General features: G+C 59.3%; 1 protein-coding gene across 2 annotated transcripts in view; it reads right to left on the bottom strand.

Annotated features, from left to right (window-relative positions):
* Positions 1-15,232, bottom strand: part of PXDN (peroxidasin) — a 69,553-nt gene that overhangs the window by 32,289 nt on the left and 22,032 nt on the right. For both annotated transcript variants that reach the window (XM_059132793.1, XM_059132794.1), the window contains exons 2-3: positions 4,034-4,105; positions 3,025-3,096 (exon numbers count right to left, since the gene is read on the bottom strand). In XM_059132793.1, the coding sequence (XP_058988776.1) occupies positions 3,025-3,096; positions 4,034-4,105 (144 nt within the window). The remainder of the gene's footprint in view (positions 1-3,024; positions 3,097-4,033; positions 4,106-15,232) is intronic.

The raw sequence follows: 15,232 nt of genomic DNA, 5'->3' as shown, positions 1-15,232 counted from the left end.
CTGTCCACCCACCACCCCGGCTTCCAGAGAGCCCCAATACGAAGCCGACATGTCTTCGCCCGGCAGAATCTCCTCACGAGACGGAGGCAAGGTGGGCAGGCGGGAAGCATCAGAGACTGTTCTCACGCAGTCTGTAAGCGAAGAACCGTTTCTACCTTTTTAGTCGGTTGAAAATTTCGAAAGAAGACTAAGTTCACGACACAGGAAAGCTATTCAGAACCTGAACTTCTGCGTCCATGACTAACACGGACACATCGACTTAGTCCACAGCCGATCGGGGCCACGTGGCAGAGCCAAGCCACCACGGCAGAGCCGAGCAGCCCACGAAGCCTCAGAAACGTGCTGCCACGTCCCAGAAAGTCTGCCGACTTCTGGGCAGAGCCACAAGGTGAGGCGCCTCCAAGTGCCCCAGGCCCGGGGACAGGACTCGGGGTCGGCACCGTCCTCACACACACTGGCTCATGGCAGATCATGGGAAGCCAACGGCATCCTGCGCCTCAGACGTGACCTCTGCATCGGGGCAGAGACGTGTGTCTGCGCTGCTTCGTCCCCACCCATGACCACAGACCCACGCTGGCCCCTCCCTGCCGTCCGCAGGCGTCTCCGGGCACCGCAGCATCGGCCGGCAGGGTGTCCGCCCACCCACCCACTCCAGCGAACAGGCCTGCTCTGCCTTAACGTTGTGCAACCTCACGCTCGGTCCCAGACAGTGTGCATGGCGGCACCGCCTGTCCTTGTGTTCGGGGCGGGCTGTCTCACGGGCCCTGCTCCGCGGTCTCTGACCGCTGCCACCCGACGCAGCGGCTGTTCCTTCTCCGTCGCGCTCCTCAGCCAAACGGACCCCACAGAGAACCACAGCCTCTGCGCGAACAGGCGGCGCCCCCGCCGGTCCAGGACCCGGTGCCCCCAGCAGAGCCGGGGCAGAGCCGGGCCCCGTGGGACAGAGTCGTCCGCCAGCCACCTGCTAGTGTGGTTGTGACCCCGCAGTCTACGTTCTGTCCCAGTCCCCGCCGGTGTGCAGAGCAGGGGGCAGCCGCTGGGATCACCGGAGTCAGCAAGCATGTGGAAACCAGAAAGAACACGGCCTGGCCCCACAACTTACCCTCTGGTGGGAGCCCCTGCTCTCTTACGGCCCAGCGGGGTTTCTGCGCTCATTCCTCTAGAATGGCGGGGCGACCGCCTAAGGGCAGCGTCTTTCTGCACACACGTTAAAGACAACGGGAGTGCGCGACAGCGGAGCCCCGCTAACATGGGCGGGGTGTGTTTCCGAGGGCGTGGGGCCAGCCTCCGCCTTCCTAAAACAACGGGCACGGACCGTCCTCCGATAGTGGGTTCTGAAGAGCACTTGACGCCAGAGTCCCCTCTGGACGGGAGGCTCCTCCCAGGACGTAAGCGCACCCTCCGGCAGCGTCCGTGGAGGGAAGACGGACACCGTCCCACAAGCCGCTGGGGTCCGGCAGATAACCCCTGCTCAGCTTCGAAGAGCCCAGACTAATGGTCACGGCAGCAATAACCAGTAAGCTCCGGGGGAGCTCGCCGACGCTGCAGCTGCACAGTGTCCTCCACGTGCTGGCGGCAGTGCCGTCTCCTGCGAGGACCCGGCTCCGAGTCTTGCCCCTGCTCCTGGGGTCCTTCTCACGAGCACCCCACCTCCCGGTCCTGCTGACCACGGCCCACCCCCCCAGCAGGGACCAGGCGCCTTCCACCAGGGGGCATCGTGGACGGGGGGGCGGGAGGCTGGGGCACAGGGCCTCGAAGGGGAGCGGCCGGCAGGAGAGGCTCATGAAGCCTCACTTAGAAAAAACCATTTTAAGTGAAAAATGAGGCATCCCAAAGTATTTAACACTAAATATGTTTGCAGGTTAAATAATAAGTTGTTCTTGATTAATTTAAGCCAAAAGCAAAATAAAGAATTAAAGTAACCCACACACTCACTACGGAGTGCTGCTCTCAGCTCACAGAACCTACTTTCTACGAAACCAAGACCTTTCTTCTGGACCTTGTACAGCACTTAGAATTTAAAAATAAAACAAATCAAATCAATAAAAACTCAAGAATAAAAGGCCCTTCACTCATTTTTAAAATGAACAACATAATTCTGTGTGTTATTCTATTGTATTCTAATTCTAATTCTGTTCTACTGCAACGATTAACAAACTATGCCAAAAGTAATGGAGAAGTATTTACACCCAACAATTCCAATGGCCTTCACTGAGGGATGCGCATCTCTATAAACACGGTCACGAACCAACGACATCTGAAACCAAACAGTTGGTAAAATGCACAGCAACACTAACAATGTGACTTTATTTTAAAAATCAATGTGACTTCTAGACACTCACGTTCGTTTAGGACATAAATTTCCCCAAAAAGTCCCTGATCTCAGTCTCTCATTAAAATGGTTCTCTCTAAAAGCTCATCGAAGTCTTAAAAGAAAGAATCACTTGCTCAAAGCCCACGACGCGCACTTGTATCTACAGCAGGAAGGTCCCGGAACGTGTGTCCTGACGCTTCCCGCCTTGCAGCAAGTGCCCGACAGCGGGGAGGCCAGCTCGAGCTTGCAAGGTCATCTTCGGGCCTGCCGAGCTCATGTTTCATTGCTCATGTAGGGATGGACTAAAATCAGTCTCAAAAGGCAAACGACAATTTTACTACCTAAAACTAGGAGGAGGTGACGTCAGCCGGGGGACGACGGGGCAATCAGCAGACCAGGGCCCCCTCACACCTCGCCCACGGCCGGGGAGGCCGCCTGCAGCCGAGCAGGGCCGCGAGTCCCCCGCCCCGCGCGGCCTTCGGGGCCGGCCCTCACGCCCCTCGCTGCCACGTGCCTGACGGCTGAGCACACACTCCGAGCGCCCCACGGCCGCGTGCCTCACACCAACAAACTCGCACTAAAAACCCGAGCCCAACGCTCATTGGGAGCCTGTGGAGATCGACCCGGAGAGACGGCCGCGCCCGCACGCACGGCGGCTCCCGGTCGGGAACAAGCGTGAGCGAGAGAGCAAAGGCCGGACGGTCACTTACAGATACTTCAGATTCTCCAGGTCCTGGAACGCTCCGCTGGGGATGCTCTTGATCTGGTTGTTGTTGAGAAGCCTGCGAGAGAGTCTGAGTGAGGGCCCGGCTCCCGCACCCGCGCGGGGGCACGCTCCGGCCGCTTGGGAAAGGTCGCCAGACGACTCGGGCGCGGAGCCCGGCCTGGACGCCGGCCAAGCACCCCACGCACACGAAGTGGGTCAGCCCTCGCCCTGGGACGACGCGCTTTCTCGGGAGGCCGGTGTCCCTGTCACCGCACGACATGCCCCTCCCTACACACTGACCAAATGCCCGCTTCGATGCAAAGCAGTGTCTCTCTGTCCTGCCGTCTGCCGGACTGCCCACCTCGGCTGAGGGAAAAGCCAGCGTGGACGTGCAGGGTGGTCTCCCCAGGGTCAGACCGCTTCCCCCACCGGCTCCCAGGACGGCAAGAGAACCGATCCTGCTCCAGCGCCCCACCCATCCCCCGTGCCAGTAGCCACCCTCGGGAGCAAAGAGCCAGAGACACCATCGTCCTGGCAAGCTCTGGATAGGACGGTAGGCCAGGTCAGCTGCAGAACCTCTGGGCGCCCATCAGGCCTGTCCCCTTCATCTGTCCATCCCTGGGACTAGGCATCGGTGCCCAAAGGGATGGCGCCCCCACCCCTGCCGGGCCCTCGTAGCCAGGAGAAGCGCCGGCCCCTGCCCCCTGCAATGGGTCCTGACCTCGTACCAAGGTGAAGGGTCTGGCCCAGCCTGGGACCGAGGCACTCACAGAAAGACAAGAGGACACACGGCCACGGGGTCTGGGTCACACCTACTTATGAGGGACCCACATAGGTCCACGATGTCAGACAAGACAGGACAGTGGCCAAGCTCAGGTTCCACGCCTGACATCTCAATGCACACGTTCTGTTCTAGCGACCCGTGTCCACGCCCCCCGTTCCTGCCCGACCACAGATAACCGGGGCTGACCCCAGGTTTGTTTCCTGCCGGGTCCCAACAGAATGTGACTTACAACGTGTTCAAGTTTCTCAGCTTTCTGAACGCCCCAGGCTGGATCTCCCTGATTCTGTTAAAGCGCAGATCCCTAGGGGAGAAAACACAAACAAGAAATGCATTTATGCAGAGAAATATGCAGGCGTCACTGGTGCTGTGTCCTCTCACTGAGTTCCGGCACGACGCTGAGCCACGTAAGGAATGGAACCCCACAGCCCAGTTCCTGGACCAGTCGTGCCTTCACGGAGGCCAGTGGGACGAGTGAGGGTTCATCTGGATGACGGCGGCGAGACCACGTCTCAGGAGTGTGCTGGGACGACAGCAGAGAGAAACCTCCTCGAACCACACGCCCACCTTCTGCTGACCCTGAGGGTCAGCGAGGCCTCCCCCCACAAACCCAGCGTCGACCGGCGCGTACAGCCCCGGCTCTAGGAGAGCGAAAATGCTTTTGGCAGCCTCTCCACAGTCTCTCGAGCTGGAGTTCGGGGGTCCAGCCGCGAACTGCCTGCAATGTTTTCTGGATGAGTTTAGAGCTCCCGGTGACCCAGAAGATCCACACACCCAGCATGTGAGCCCAAACGCCGCACTTCCACGCAGTTCTTGGGGATGGTTACATGTGTGCTGGAGCACAGCTACTGGTTTCTCGCGGACAGAGGGACAACCTGAGCAGCCCAGGGGAGACCAGAGCACGAGGCCACGTCCACGGGGAGATAGGGCTGCCCGCGGCTGCTGGCGGCATGGGGGGAAGCAGCAGGTGGAGGGGCCCCTGCACGGAACAGGAACGAGGCCAGGCTCCGGGGCCACAAGCTCAGGGGCAGAAGGTGCGCACGTGTCCATTCTTACCCCCGAACTAAAATCTATCAGTTAAAGTAAGAAACATAAGAGCTGTAAATTTAATTGAAATCTATCATTTTAAATTAGTCTATAAATGCAGTATTTATGAAAGTCACAGAAAAGTAAATAAAGACCACTTTCTTTATCAAAGAGTCTTGGAAAACTTAAGATTCCCTGCTCAAAGGAAACAGCCAACAAAACAAAGAGGCAACCCATGGAATGGAAGACACTCAAATGACAGTACAGATAAAGAGCTGATATCCAGGATCTATAATGAACTCCTCAAACTCAACACACACAGAACAGAAAATCACGTAAAAAAATGGGCTAAAGACATGAAGACACTTCTCCAGTGAAGACATACAAATGGCTATCAGACACATGAAAAAATGTTCATCATCATTAGCCCTCAGGGAGATTCAAATTAAAACCACATTGAGAGACCACCTTACACCAGTGAGAATGGCCCAAATTAGCAAGACAGGAAACAACATGTGTTGGAGAGGATGTGGAGAAAGGGGAACCCTCTTCCACTGTTGGTGGGAATGCAAGTTGGTGCAGCCTCTTTGGAGAACAGTGTGGAGATTCCTCAAGAAATCAAAAATAGAGCTTCCCTATGACCCTGCCATTGCACTCCTGGGTATTTACCCCAAAGATACAGATGTCGTGAAAAGAAGGGCCATCTGTGCCCCAACGTTTATAGCAGCCATGGCCACGGTCACCGAACTATGGAAAGAACCAAGATGCCCTTCAACGGACGAATGAATAAGGAAGATGTGGTCCATATACACTACGGAGTATGATGCCTCCATCAGAAAGGACGAATACCCAACCTTTGTAGCAACATGGACGGGACTGGAAGAGATTATGCTGAGTGAAATAAGTCAAGCAGACAGAATCAAGTATCACCTGGTTTCACTTTCTTGTGGAGCATAAGGAATAACACGGAGGACATGGGGAGATGGAGAGAACTGAATTGGGGGAAGTCAGAGGGGGAGACGGACCATGAGAGACTGTGGACTCTGAGAAACAAACAGAGGATTTTGGAGGGAAGGGGGTGGGGGGTTGGGGGAGCCTGGTGGTGGGTACTGTGGAGGGCACCGACTGCATGGAGCCCTGGGTGTGGTGCACAAACAACAGATTCTGGAACACTAAAATGTTAAAAATTTAAAAATTTTAAGTTTTTAAAAAATTTAAAATTAAAAAAAAAAAAAAGATTCCCTGCTCACAGGCTCAACCCCCACAATATGGAGTCCCAGGGTTACTATGGGAGCAACTGGGGGCCCCCATGCCCATGAAGCCCAACTCGGTGCCACTGAGTGGACGTGGAACAAGTCTCTGCAGAGACGCCTACTTAAAACAAGATCACTGCAGCATGAGGATGGCCCTGCTCCAGCAGGATTGGTGCCCTCAAAGAAGGGGGAGATCCGGCCACAGTCCAACCAAGGCAGGGAGTAGGGGAGGCGGAGTGATTCTCTCCCAGCGCCCTGGAAGGACCGGATCCTCGACCGCGGCTGCCGCCCAGACCTGTGAACTGACCACTTCTGCTGGAGCTCCATGCGTGAGGCTCTGCGCAGGCAGCCCTGGGAAACCAAGAAAGGGCTCCCGGAGCAACACTTGGTCTGCGTCAGGAGTGACGCTTCCCTCCTGACCTCTCCTGATGTTTACAAACTTTTCAGGAATCTGACCATTTTGAGCCAACTCAAGCGTCGTAAATGATTTGAACAATCTGTTCTAGTTTATGGTGTGAGAAAAGGCTTTTCAGAAAGTATTTAAGTCACTAAAATGAACTGTGTCGACTTAGGAGCGAGCAAACGAAATGTGGAACTTCGGGGCATCCGCTTCTGGGCTCTGGGTCAGGGTCCAGGGCAGCGGAGGCCCCAGGTGTCGGTCCCCAGCTGCCCTGTGCGGTGGACCCGGCCCTCACCCTGTGCTCTCCCGGTCCCCAGAGCCACCAGCACGCTCTCTGGGAACGCGGCCCCCTGCACCGACCTGTGGCTCTTAAATCCAGGAGAAGCTGATCTGTATCCACAGTGAGGACACGGCGGCGGTTTGGCTGCCAAGACACCGAAATCATGTCCCCAAGAGGAGGGTGGGTGTCTCCGGAGGCCGCGTCCCCCGTGGGAAATGGGTCCGATTCAGGGGCACAGACGGGCTAGCTGAGCCGCAGCATGAACACAGGTGATGGGAAGCTCTGTCCTCGCGTGGGACGAACGCGGGCTCGCCCGGGACTCGGACAGAACCCCCTGGGCCTACGTGGAGACGACATCCGGGAACTGGACAGCCACATGTGCGGGCGCACAACACACTCGGCCGGGACATCACACCACCAAGAAGCCAGGCCCCAAGTCCTCAGGAAGGACGGTGGCTGGGCACAGTCAGCTTCTGACACCGCCTCCCTGTCAGACCCAACACACAGGGAAGCACACGGAAGCCCCGGAACCTGGCAAGCAGGCCACTGAGGGACAGACGCCTCGGCCACCTCCGGACGCCGCAAGGCCGGCCTGCGGGTGTGAGGCCCGTGCCCGGAGCCCCGGGAAGGCATGGAGGGAGGCCGCACCTGGCGGCCGCCGCACCCCAGCTCTGAGCGCCCGGGCAGGGGGGACTCGCAGAGACCTGGGGTGCGGGGACACACACGCCAGATGTGAACAGCCTGGGGGTGGCGAGCGGAGTTCAGCGTGGTTAACGCACCGGTACACGGGTTAGGCGCTGCCGTACGCGCACAGCTGATAGTTACAGAAAGTCGGTGTAAGAGCCAGTCTCTCTAAACGGAACGTCTGAACGTACATGCGTGGACAGCAACCAGGCCCCTCCCGGATTCCCTGCAGACCCCCAGAGAAGACCACACCCCACCCAGCCAGGGAGAGGGCACACAGAGGCCCGCTTTCCAACAGAGCCAAGAAAAATTTAAAAAAGGAACCCAACGGAGATTCTGGAACTGAAGCACACTAACAGCTGACATGGGAAGTCCTTGCACAGACTCAGCCTCTCGCATAGGGCAGAAAACAGCGTGACCTTGAGAGCAGGATGCCGGGAAGTACGTGGTCTGAGGACGCAGGGGACAGCACCTGTGCGGTCACTGTAACCTTGTACACGTTGAGGGGTCTCGAGAGACCGTGGGCCTCGGAGCACCCGCAGGAGAGTCGATCGGAGGCCACGTGGCCATGGGCCCGGAGAGACAGGCCCAGGGAAGGCAGATGTCGTGCATTTCCAATAGGAACCCAATCCCAATTCCAAGTCCTAACCACAGGTCGCAGAGGCCGTGTTCCACCTGAACTGACTCCCAGTCTGCAGGAAGTATCGGGAGGGGTTTATTAATTCAGTGACAGTGAGGATTCTCTTAAGCACTGTTCCCAGCAGGGTCCCTGGGTCAGTAGCAGCAACAGCATCTCCTGGGAACATGCTAGAACAGCCAATTCAGAGCCCCACCCCAAACCTACAGCCTCAGACACTCTGGGTGGGCCTGGGAACCAGAGTTTTAATAATCTCTCCAGGAAGAGCAAGGTGAAGTTTGAAACTCTGCTCATCAGTGATGCTAGGGAGGCAGCCGTGGGCACGCGTGTGACGGTGCGTGTGCTTATAGGTGTGTGCACGTGTGATGGCGCGCGTGCTTACAGTGGTGTGCACGCATGTGACGGCGTGCGTTCTTACAGGCGCGTGCACGTGTGTGACTGTGTGTGCTTACAGCCCTGTGCATGTGTGTGGGGTCACGTGCATGGCATCTGCACGCACATGCCCACGCGTCCACACCCACGCATGCGTGCAGCAGATGTCTGCTACTCCCGCACGTCAGGTCCTTGGCACTCGGTCATCGCTGACACGAAGCTTTGATTAATGCAAGCCAGTTAACGAAGTTATACTCTAAGCACCCACCATTCTGTAACTTTGGAAATACAGTCTGCGCAGGCCTGGGGAGACAGAATGTCTAACCCTCTAGAACGGGACCACCGGAGAGCATGTCTGTGCGAAGTGCTCCTACAGCATCCAGCCTCCTGCAGACAAGCACCGTGACCTCCCCTCGGGGTCCTGAAGGATCCAACAGACGCCTTCCCTGAATGCCGGAAGCACACAACAGGGAGCGGCGCCCCGAGGAGACCCAAAGGGCGGGGAGTCCCGGGATCCTGGACACGGTGACTTCAGAGCAAGACCACGGGGAACTTCACGGTCCACGTCCGCCAGGTCTGGCTTCTAACACACGACAGGAAGATAAACGTGGTCGGCTTTAGGAAGCAGGAAGGAGAAGAATTCGCGTTAGGTTAGAAGAAATCCCCGCATTCAGAAACGGAGACAGGTCAGGCTTAGGGAGGCCCACGTCACTCACGGGGAGCAGCACGACGGGCAGCCGAGGCCCCGCCGGGGAGCCTGTGCAGAGAAGGCGGTTCAGCCCTGCTGGGGGCGGCTGACGGGACGGCCCCGCCCCACGGTTCGTCCGGAGTCACTTGGGGGCTCCTGGGCGGCTCAGCTGGTTGAGAACCGGACCCTTTCTTTCTGCTCAGGCTGTGATCTCAGCCGTGAGATCGAGCCCCGCACCCAGCTCCGTGCTCAGTGGGAGCCAGCTTGAGATGCCGCCGCCCCCTCGCCGGCGCACGCGTGTGCACACGCTCGCTGTCAGAGAAGTAAACAGGGTCGTTCTCGCGACCTCGTCGGACAAGCAGCACTGGTCAAGTTCCGACGCTGAGACAGGCTTAAATGCGACTGAATTCCGGTTCTCAAACAGGACGTGCTGTGTAATTTTGAATTTGTGGACAAATCATTTTCTATGTTTCCTATTTCTATTTTGATTTTTCTATTTAAAGGTAAATTTAAACGTGTGTCACTTTAGTGAATAGGAAAAAGCGTTTTCTTTTAAAAATCACCAAAGATTACAAGGTGAACTTCATGGTAGAAATTTTAATGATTCCCTTTGATTTTCTCCGATACCTTTTTTTGCGATTTGGCTGAATGTGGCCGAGTGGTTTGGCCATGTTGCTGAGAAAGGTCCCAAAGTGTGAGCTGGGGGAGGGGACGAGAGACCCCTGGCTGGGCAGCCCCTTCCGGCTCCAACCAGTGGCCGTTCTGCGGTCCGCTGTGAGACGTGACGGGACGCTGACAGATGTTGCGTCCCAGAGCCTCCAGGTGCTCAGTTTCTTGTTTCCGCTTTTTTCTGGTAGGGTTTCTGGTAGGAGTTTGCAATCGTGGAAACATTAAAACAAAGCGAATCACCTCAAACTTCTTGCCTGGTGCGCTGCCGTCTGTTAGCCTTTCTAATATAACTTTTTTTTTAATATTTTATTTATTTATTTGACAGAGAGATCACAAGCAGGCAGAGAGGCAGGCAGAGAGAGAGAGAGAGAGAGAGAGAGGAGGAATCAGGCTCCCCACAGAGCAGAAAGCCCGATGCGGGGCTCGATCCCAGGGTCCTGGGATCATGATCTGAGCCGAAGGCAGAGGCTTTAACCACTGAGCCACCCAGGCGCCCCCTGATATAACGTTTAAATCGATTTCTGTATTGAACGGTCTCCCTCGCAGAATCCTGCTGATTCTCCACGGTTGTTCCAGGCCCTTCTGCACGTCGAGAGGGTTTCTCTGGCCCCGCACTTCCTCGAGGTCGGAAGGGGCAACACTTAGCATTAATTCTGGGGAACTCCTGAGTGTAAGCATCCGGTCCCACTAGCTCCAGAAACCATCAAAACCCAAATCCCAGATACGGTGTCTGTTGAGTGTGTACAGCCTTCCGCCATCCTAGGGCTGAACGTTATCCGTGCGCCCGCATGGTGTGCGCCTTCCCTAGCTGTCTGCACGCCACGTCCACTCCGAAGCAGAGACGTTGGGCCTTGGCCCGGCATGGACGCGACCCCCTGGGAGCAGGCCTAGCGCGTGCGGGGGACCCTGTGCCCCCTCCGCTGCTCCCTGCTTGGTCACAGCGGGGCCAGGGGCGGGATGGACCAGACTCTACAGACCCTGGGTGACCACGAACCCCACAGCCTCTGCTAGCTGAAATCCAGCATTTCCCCTGAGAAACGGACAGCAGCTCCCACTCTGTCCGTGAACAAGTAGGGGAGACACGGGGGCCACCTGGCCTCTCCGGGCACAGGGAACCACCGGCCTCCCCCAGGACGCCCCAAGGCCCCTTGAACTTGACCATCTTTGGCCAAAGCCACGCTCTTCCCCCAAGATCCTGCTTTCCTCTTGAGTTCCTCCAGGAGCATCAGCACCTTCAGCCACCGGGACAGGTGACCCAGAAGCTGACCGCGGGTCTCCTTCCCTTCCTGCCCCTGAGGCACCGTCAGGCCCGCGGTTTCCTCAGACCCGCGGTTTCCGTCAGACCCTCGGTTTCCGTCAGGCCCGCGGTTTCCGTCAGACCCGCGGTTTCCGTCAGACCCGCGGTTTCCGTCAGGCCCGCGGTTTCCGTCAGACCCGCGGTTTCCGTCAGGCCCGCGGTTTCCTCAGACCCGCGGTTTCCTCAGACCCGCGGTTTCCTCAGACCCGCGGTTTCCGTCAGACCCTCGGTTTCCGTCAAGCCCGCGGTTTCCGTCAGAACCTCTGTTTCCTCAGGCCCGCGGTTTCCGTCAGACCCTCTGTTTCCGTCAGGCCCGCGGTTTCCCTCAGGCCCGCTGTTTCCGTCAGACCCTCGGTTTCCGTCAGACCCGCGGATTCCGTCAGACCCGCGGTTTCCGTCAGACCCGCGGTTGCCGTCAGACCCGCGGTTTCCTCAGACCCACTGTTTCTGTCAGACCCGCGGTTTCCGTCAGGCCCGCGGTTTCCGTCACACCCGCGATTTCCCCAGACCCGCGGTTTCCTCAGGCCCGCGGTTTCCGTCAGACCCGCGGTTTCCTCAGACCCGCGGTTTCCTCAGGCCCGCGGTTTCCTCAGGCCCGCGGTTTCCGTCAGGCCCGCGGTTTCCTCAGGCCCGTGGTTTCCGTCCGACCCGCGGTTTCCTCAGACCCGCGGTTTCCTCAGACCCACTGTTTCCTCAGACCCGTGGTTTTCGTCAGGCCCGCGGTTTCCGTCAGACCCGCGGTTTCCTCAGACCCACTGTTTCCTCAGACCCGCGGTTTCCTCAGACCCGCGGTTTCCGTCGGCCCGCGGTTTCCTCAGGCCCGCGGTTTCCGTCCGACCCGCGGTTTCCTCAGACCCGCGGTTTCCTCAGACCCGCGGTTTCCGTCAGGCCCGCGGTTTCCGTCAGGCCCGCGGTTTCCTCAGGCCCGCGGTTTCCGTCAGGCCCGCGGTTTCCTCAGACCCACTGTTTCCTCAGACCCGCAGTTTCCTCAGACCCGCGGTTTCCGTCAGGCCCGCGGTTTCCTCAGACCCGCGGTTTCCTCAGACCCGCGGTTTCCGTCCGACCCGCGGTTTCCTCAGACCCACTGTTTCCTCAGACCCGCGGTTTCCTCAGACCCGCGGTTTCCGTCAGGCCCGCGGTTTCCGTCAGGCCCGCGGTTTCCTCCGGCCCGCGGTTTCCGTCAGGCCCGCGGTTTCCTCAGACCCACTGTTTCCTCAGGCCCGCGGTTTCCTCAGGCCCGCGGTTTCCGTCAGGCCCGCGGTTTCCTCAGACCCGCGGTTTCCTCAGACCCGCGGTTTCCGTCCGACCCGCGGTTTCCTCAGACCCACTGTTTCCTCAGACCCGCGGTTTCCTCAGACCCACTGTTTCCTCAGACCCGCGGTTTCCTCAGGCCCGCGGTTTCCGTCAGGCCCGCGGTTTCCTCAGACCCGCGGTTTCCTCAGACCCACGGTTTCCGTCACACCCGCGGTTTCCTCAGACCCACTGTTTCCGTCACACCCGCGGTTTCCTCAGACCCGCGGTTTCCTTCAGGCCCGCGGTTTCCTCAGACCCGCGGTTTCCGTCAGACCCGCGGTTTCCGTCGGCCCGCGGTTTCCGTCAGACCCGCGGTTTCCCCAGACCCGCGGTTTCCGTCAGACCCGCGGTTTCCTCCGACCCGCGGTTTCCGTCAGACCCGCGGTTTCCGTCAGACCCGCGATTTCCGTCGGCCCGCGATTTCCGTCGGCCCGCGGTTCCGTCGGCCCGCGGTTTCCGTCAGACCCGCGGTTTCCCCAGACCCGCGGTTTCCGTCAGACCCGCGGTTTCCTCAGACCCGCGGTTTCCGTCAGACCCGCGGTTTCCGTCGGCCCGCGGTTTCCGTCAGGCCCGCGGTTTCCTCAGGCCCGCGGTTTCCGTCAGGCCCGCGGTTTCCTCAGACCCACTGTTTCCTCAGACCCGCGGTTTCCTCAGACCCGCGGTTTCCGTCAGACCCGCGGTTTCCGTCAGACCCGCGGTTTCCGTCAGACCCGCGGTTTCCGTCAGAGTTGCCCACCATTCGCTCCTCCTTCCCGCCCCCACACGGAGAGGCCCGGCCCCATCGGACGATCTCATGTCACTCAGGACCCAACACGGCCCACTCCTGCCACCCGTTCCTAGCACCCAGACGTCACCCCCGCTCTCCGGCAAGACCCCTTCCTTGGCCGCGCCCACCGGATGCCCTCGTCCTCCAGGCTGTCCCTGTCCTGCGAGGGCATTGCGTCTGCTCAGGCAGCCGGATGTGGCCTCCAAGACCAGGTCAGGCGGCCCTGTGGGGACACACGTCATTTTCGGTGGATTCCTGCAGCTCGGTGATTACAGGGCACGCCGAACTCCGGTCGGTAAACCGCACCCCGGTGTGCAGAAAAGGAAGAACTTGCGCCAGGCTTGGTGCCAACGGCAGAGACCACTTTGGGCAAAGCCACGACGATCTGTTTAGAGACCATCTATGCCGCGTAACTACAAAGAACTGCAGGAGGCACCTGCGCTGACGGGATCCTTCACGAGAAACGTGCCGGGACAGACTCAGAACCCCGACGCAGAGCAGCAGGCAGCCGGGACCAGCCCTGCACACGAGCAGCCCCTCTTCAGGGCCCCACCCTCCCGAAAGGCACGTGGACCCGTCACCAGCTGTCTCTGAGGACAGCCCGCCGCGCCTTCCCTGGTGCACACCACTGTGGGCCCGTGGTTCAGTGCCGTCCCCCAAGCTCACTGGGGCGCCTCCGCCCCGCCCTCTCACAGCGGACCCTCTGCTCTCCCCGCGCACTGCCGCGGGCTCCGGTTCCTTCCTCTCTAGCAGGAGAGCCACAGGCCGTGCACCTGCGCCTTTCACTCACTTCCCTCCCCAGAGTAAGCTCTCAGTTCATTCTCTCCCGCTCCCCAGGGGCCCCGTCTGTGCTCACTGCTGGGCTCCTCAGGGGTCACGGACCGCCATCAGTCTGCGCAGTTATGAACAGCATGCAATGACTACCTTTCTGGTAGTAGCATGTGGATCTTTGCAGTAGTATTTCTGGACAGGTTCCCGCAAGCAGCACTGCTGGGAGAGAGGACAGTCACCCATCGAAGCGCTGACATGTGCTGTGCACCTGCTGGAGACTGGTCACTCCACAGAGACAGTGCAGTACGTGACCCCACAGGGAAGCAGGCCCTGACGTGTTCCCCACATGGGACCGTCACTGTCATGCCTCTGGCTGGGCTCAAGGAGGCAGGGCTGGGGCTCAGGAGATGGAGGGAGGTCTTGAGTAGAAAGCACAGACAGATGGAGGTCTGCCCCTGAGCAGAGCGCGGCGGGGGTCAGCACACGACAGGAGGACAAACAGCGGCCCGTGGGCAATGCCAACGAGGAGCCCTGCAGTCCGGCGGGACCGTCCCAGCTCCTGGGGGCGAAGAGAGAGACTCCTGGGGCCCGCAGGAGACACTCCCTGTGCCAGAGCAGGTTCTGGTCTGCACGTTCTTCTTCAGCAGACGGAGCCCGTGAGCACAGACCCGTCACACCTCTGAGGCTGGCGTGCGTGTGCCCATCTTCAAACACAGCTCCCACAGCCCACTGCCCTCCCCAGAACAGGCTGACCAGCGTGGACAGCATCAACCCCAAGCCCGCCTCTTTCCGCAGGCTTTCCTGAGAATGTGGCACAGACCGCTCGCCCTGGGGCCACCCCTTGGGGCAGTGTGTGCAGCTGGCAGTCTTGAAGGATGAGGCCATGTCCTGTGCAGTCGAAGGGCAGCCTGCCCCCCTAGCCCTGAAGGCCATCTCCAGGCTCAGCGCTCCCGCCCCCACGGAGCAGAGCCCCACATCACGGCCAATGGACTCGAGGACTCAGGGACCACAGGAGCAGGACGCGGCGCCGGCTGCCGAGTGGAAGCCGTAAGGGCATCTGTCTCTGACCGGGACCCTCGTGTCCTCCGCTGGGACAGACGGACAGAGCTTGGCACCACCTGGGCGGGAACTCGACCCTCTCCGAAGACAGAACCGAGCGCCTGTCTGGGGCCTTCTGGCCTGTGCTTCATGGGGCCTCTCCCTTCACGCTTCCCCTAAAGCCCGCACGTGCGCAGCTCACGTTTTCTAAAGGGCGACTTACGGGCGACCCCGCGACACAGTCCGTTGAGATTCCA

The sequence above is a fragment of the Mustela lutreola genome, chromosome 9 (assembly GCF_030435805.1).
Source record: "Mustela lutreola isolate mMusLut2 chromosome 9, mMusLut2.pri, whole genome shotgun sequence".
Taxonomy (NCBI): Eukaryota; Metazoa; Chordata; class Mammalia; order Carnivora; family Mustelidae; genus Mustela; species Mustela lutreola.
This window is presented reverse-complemented; position numbering and strand designations above follow the sequence as displayed.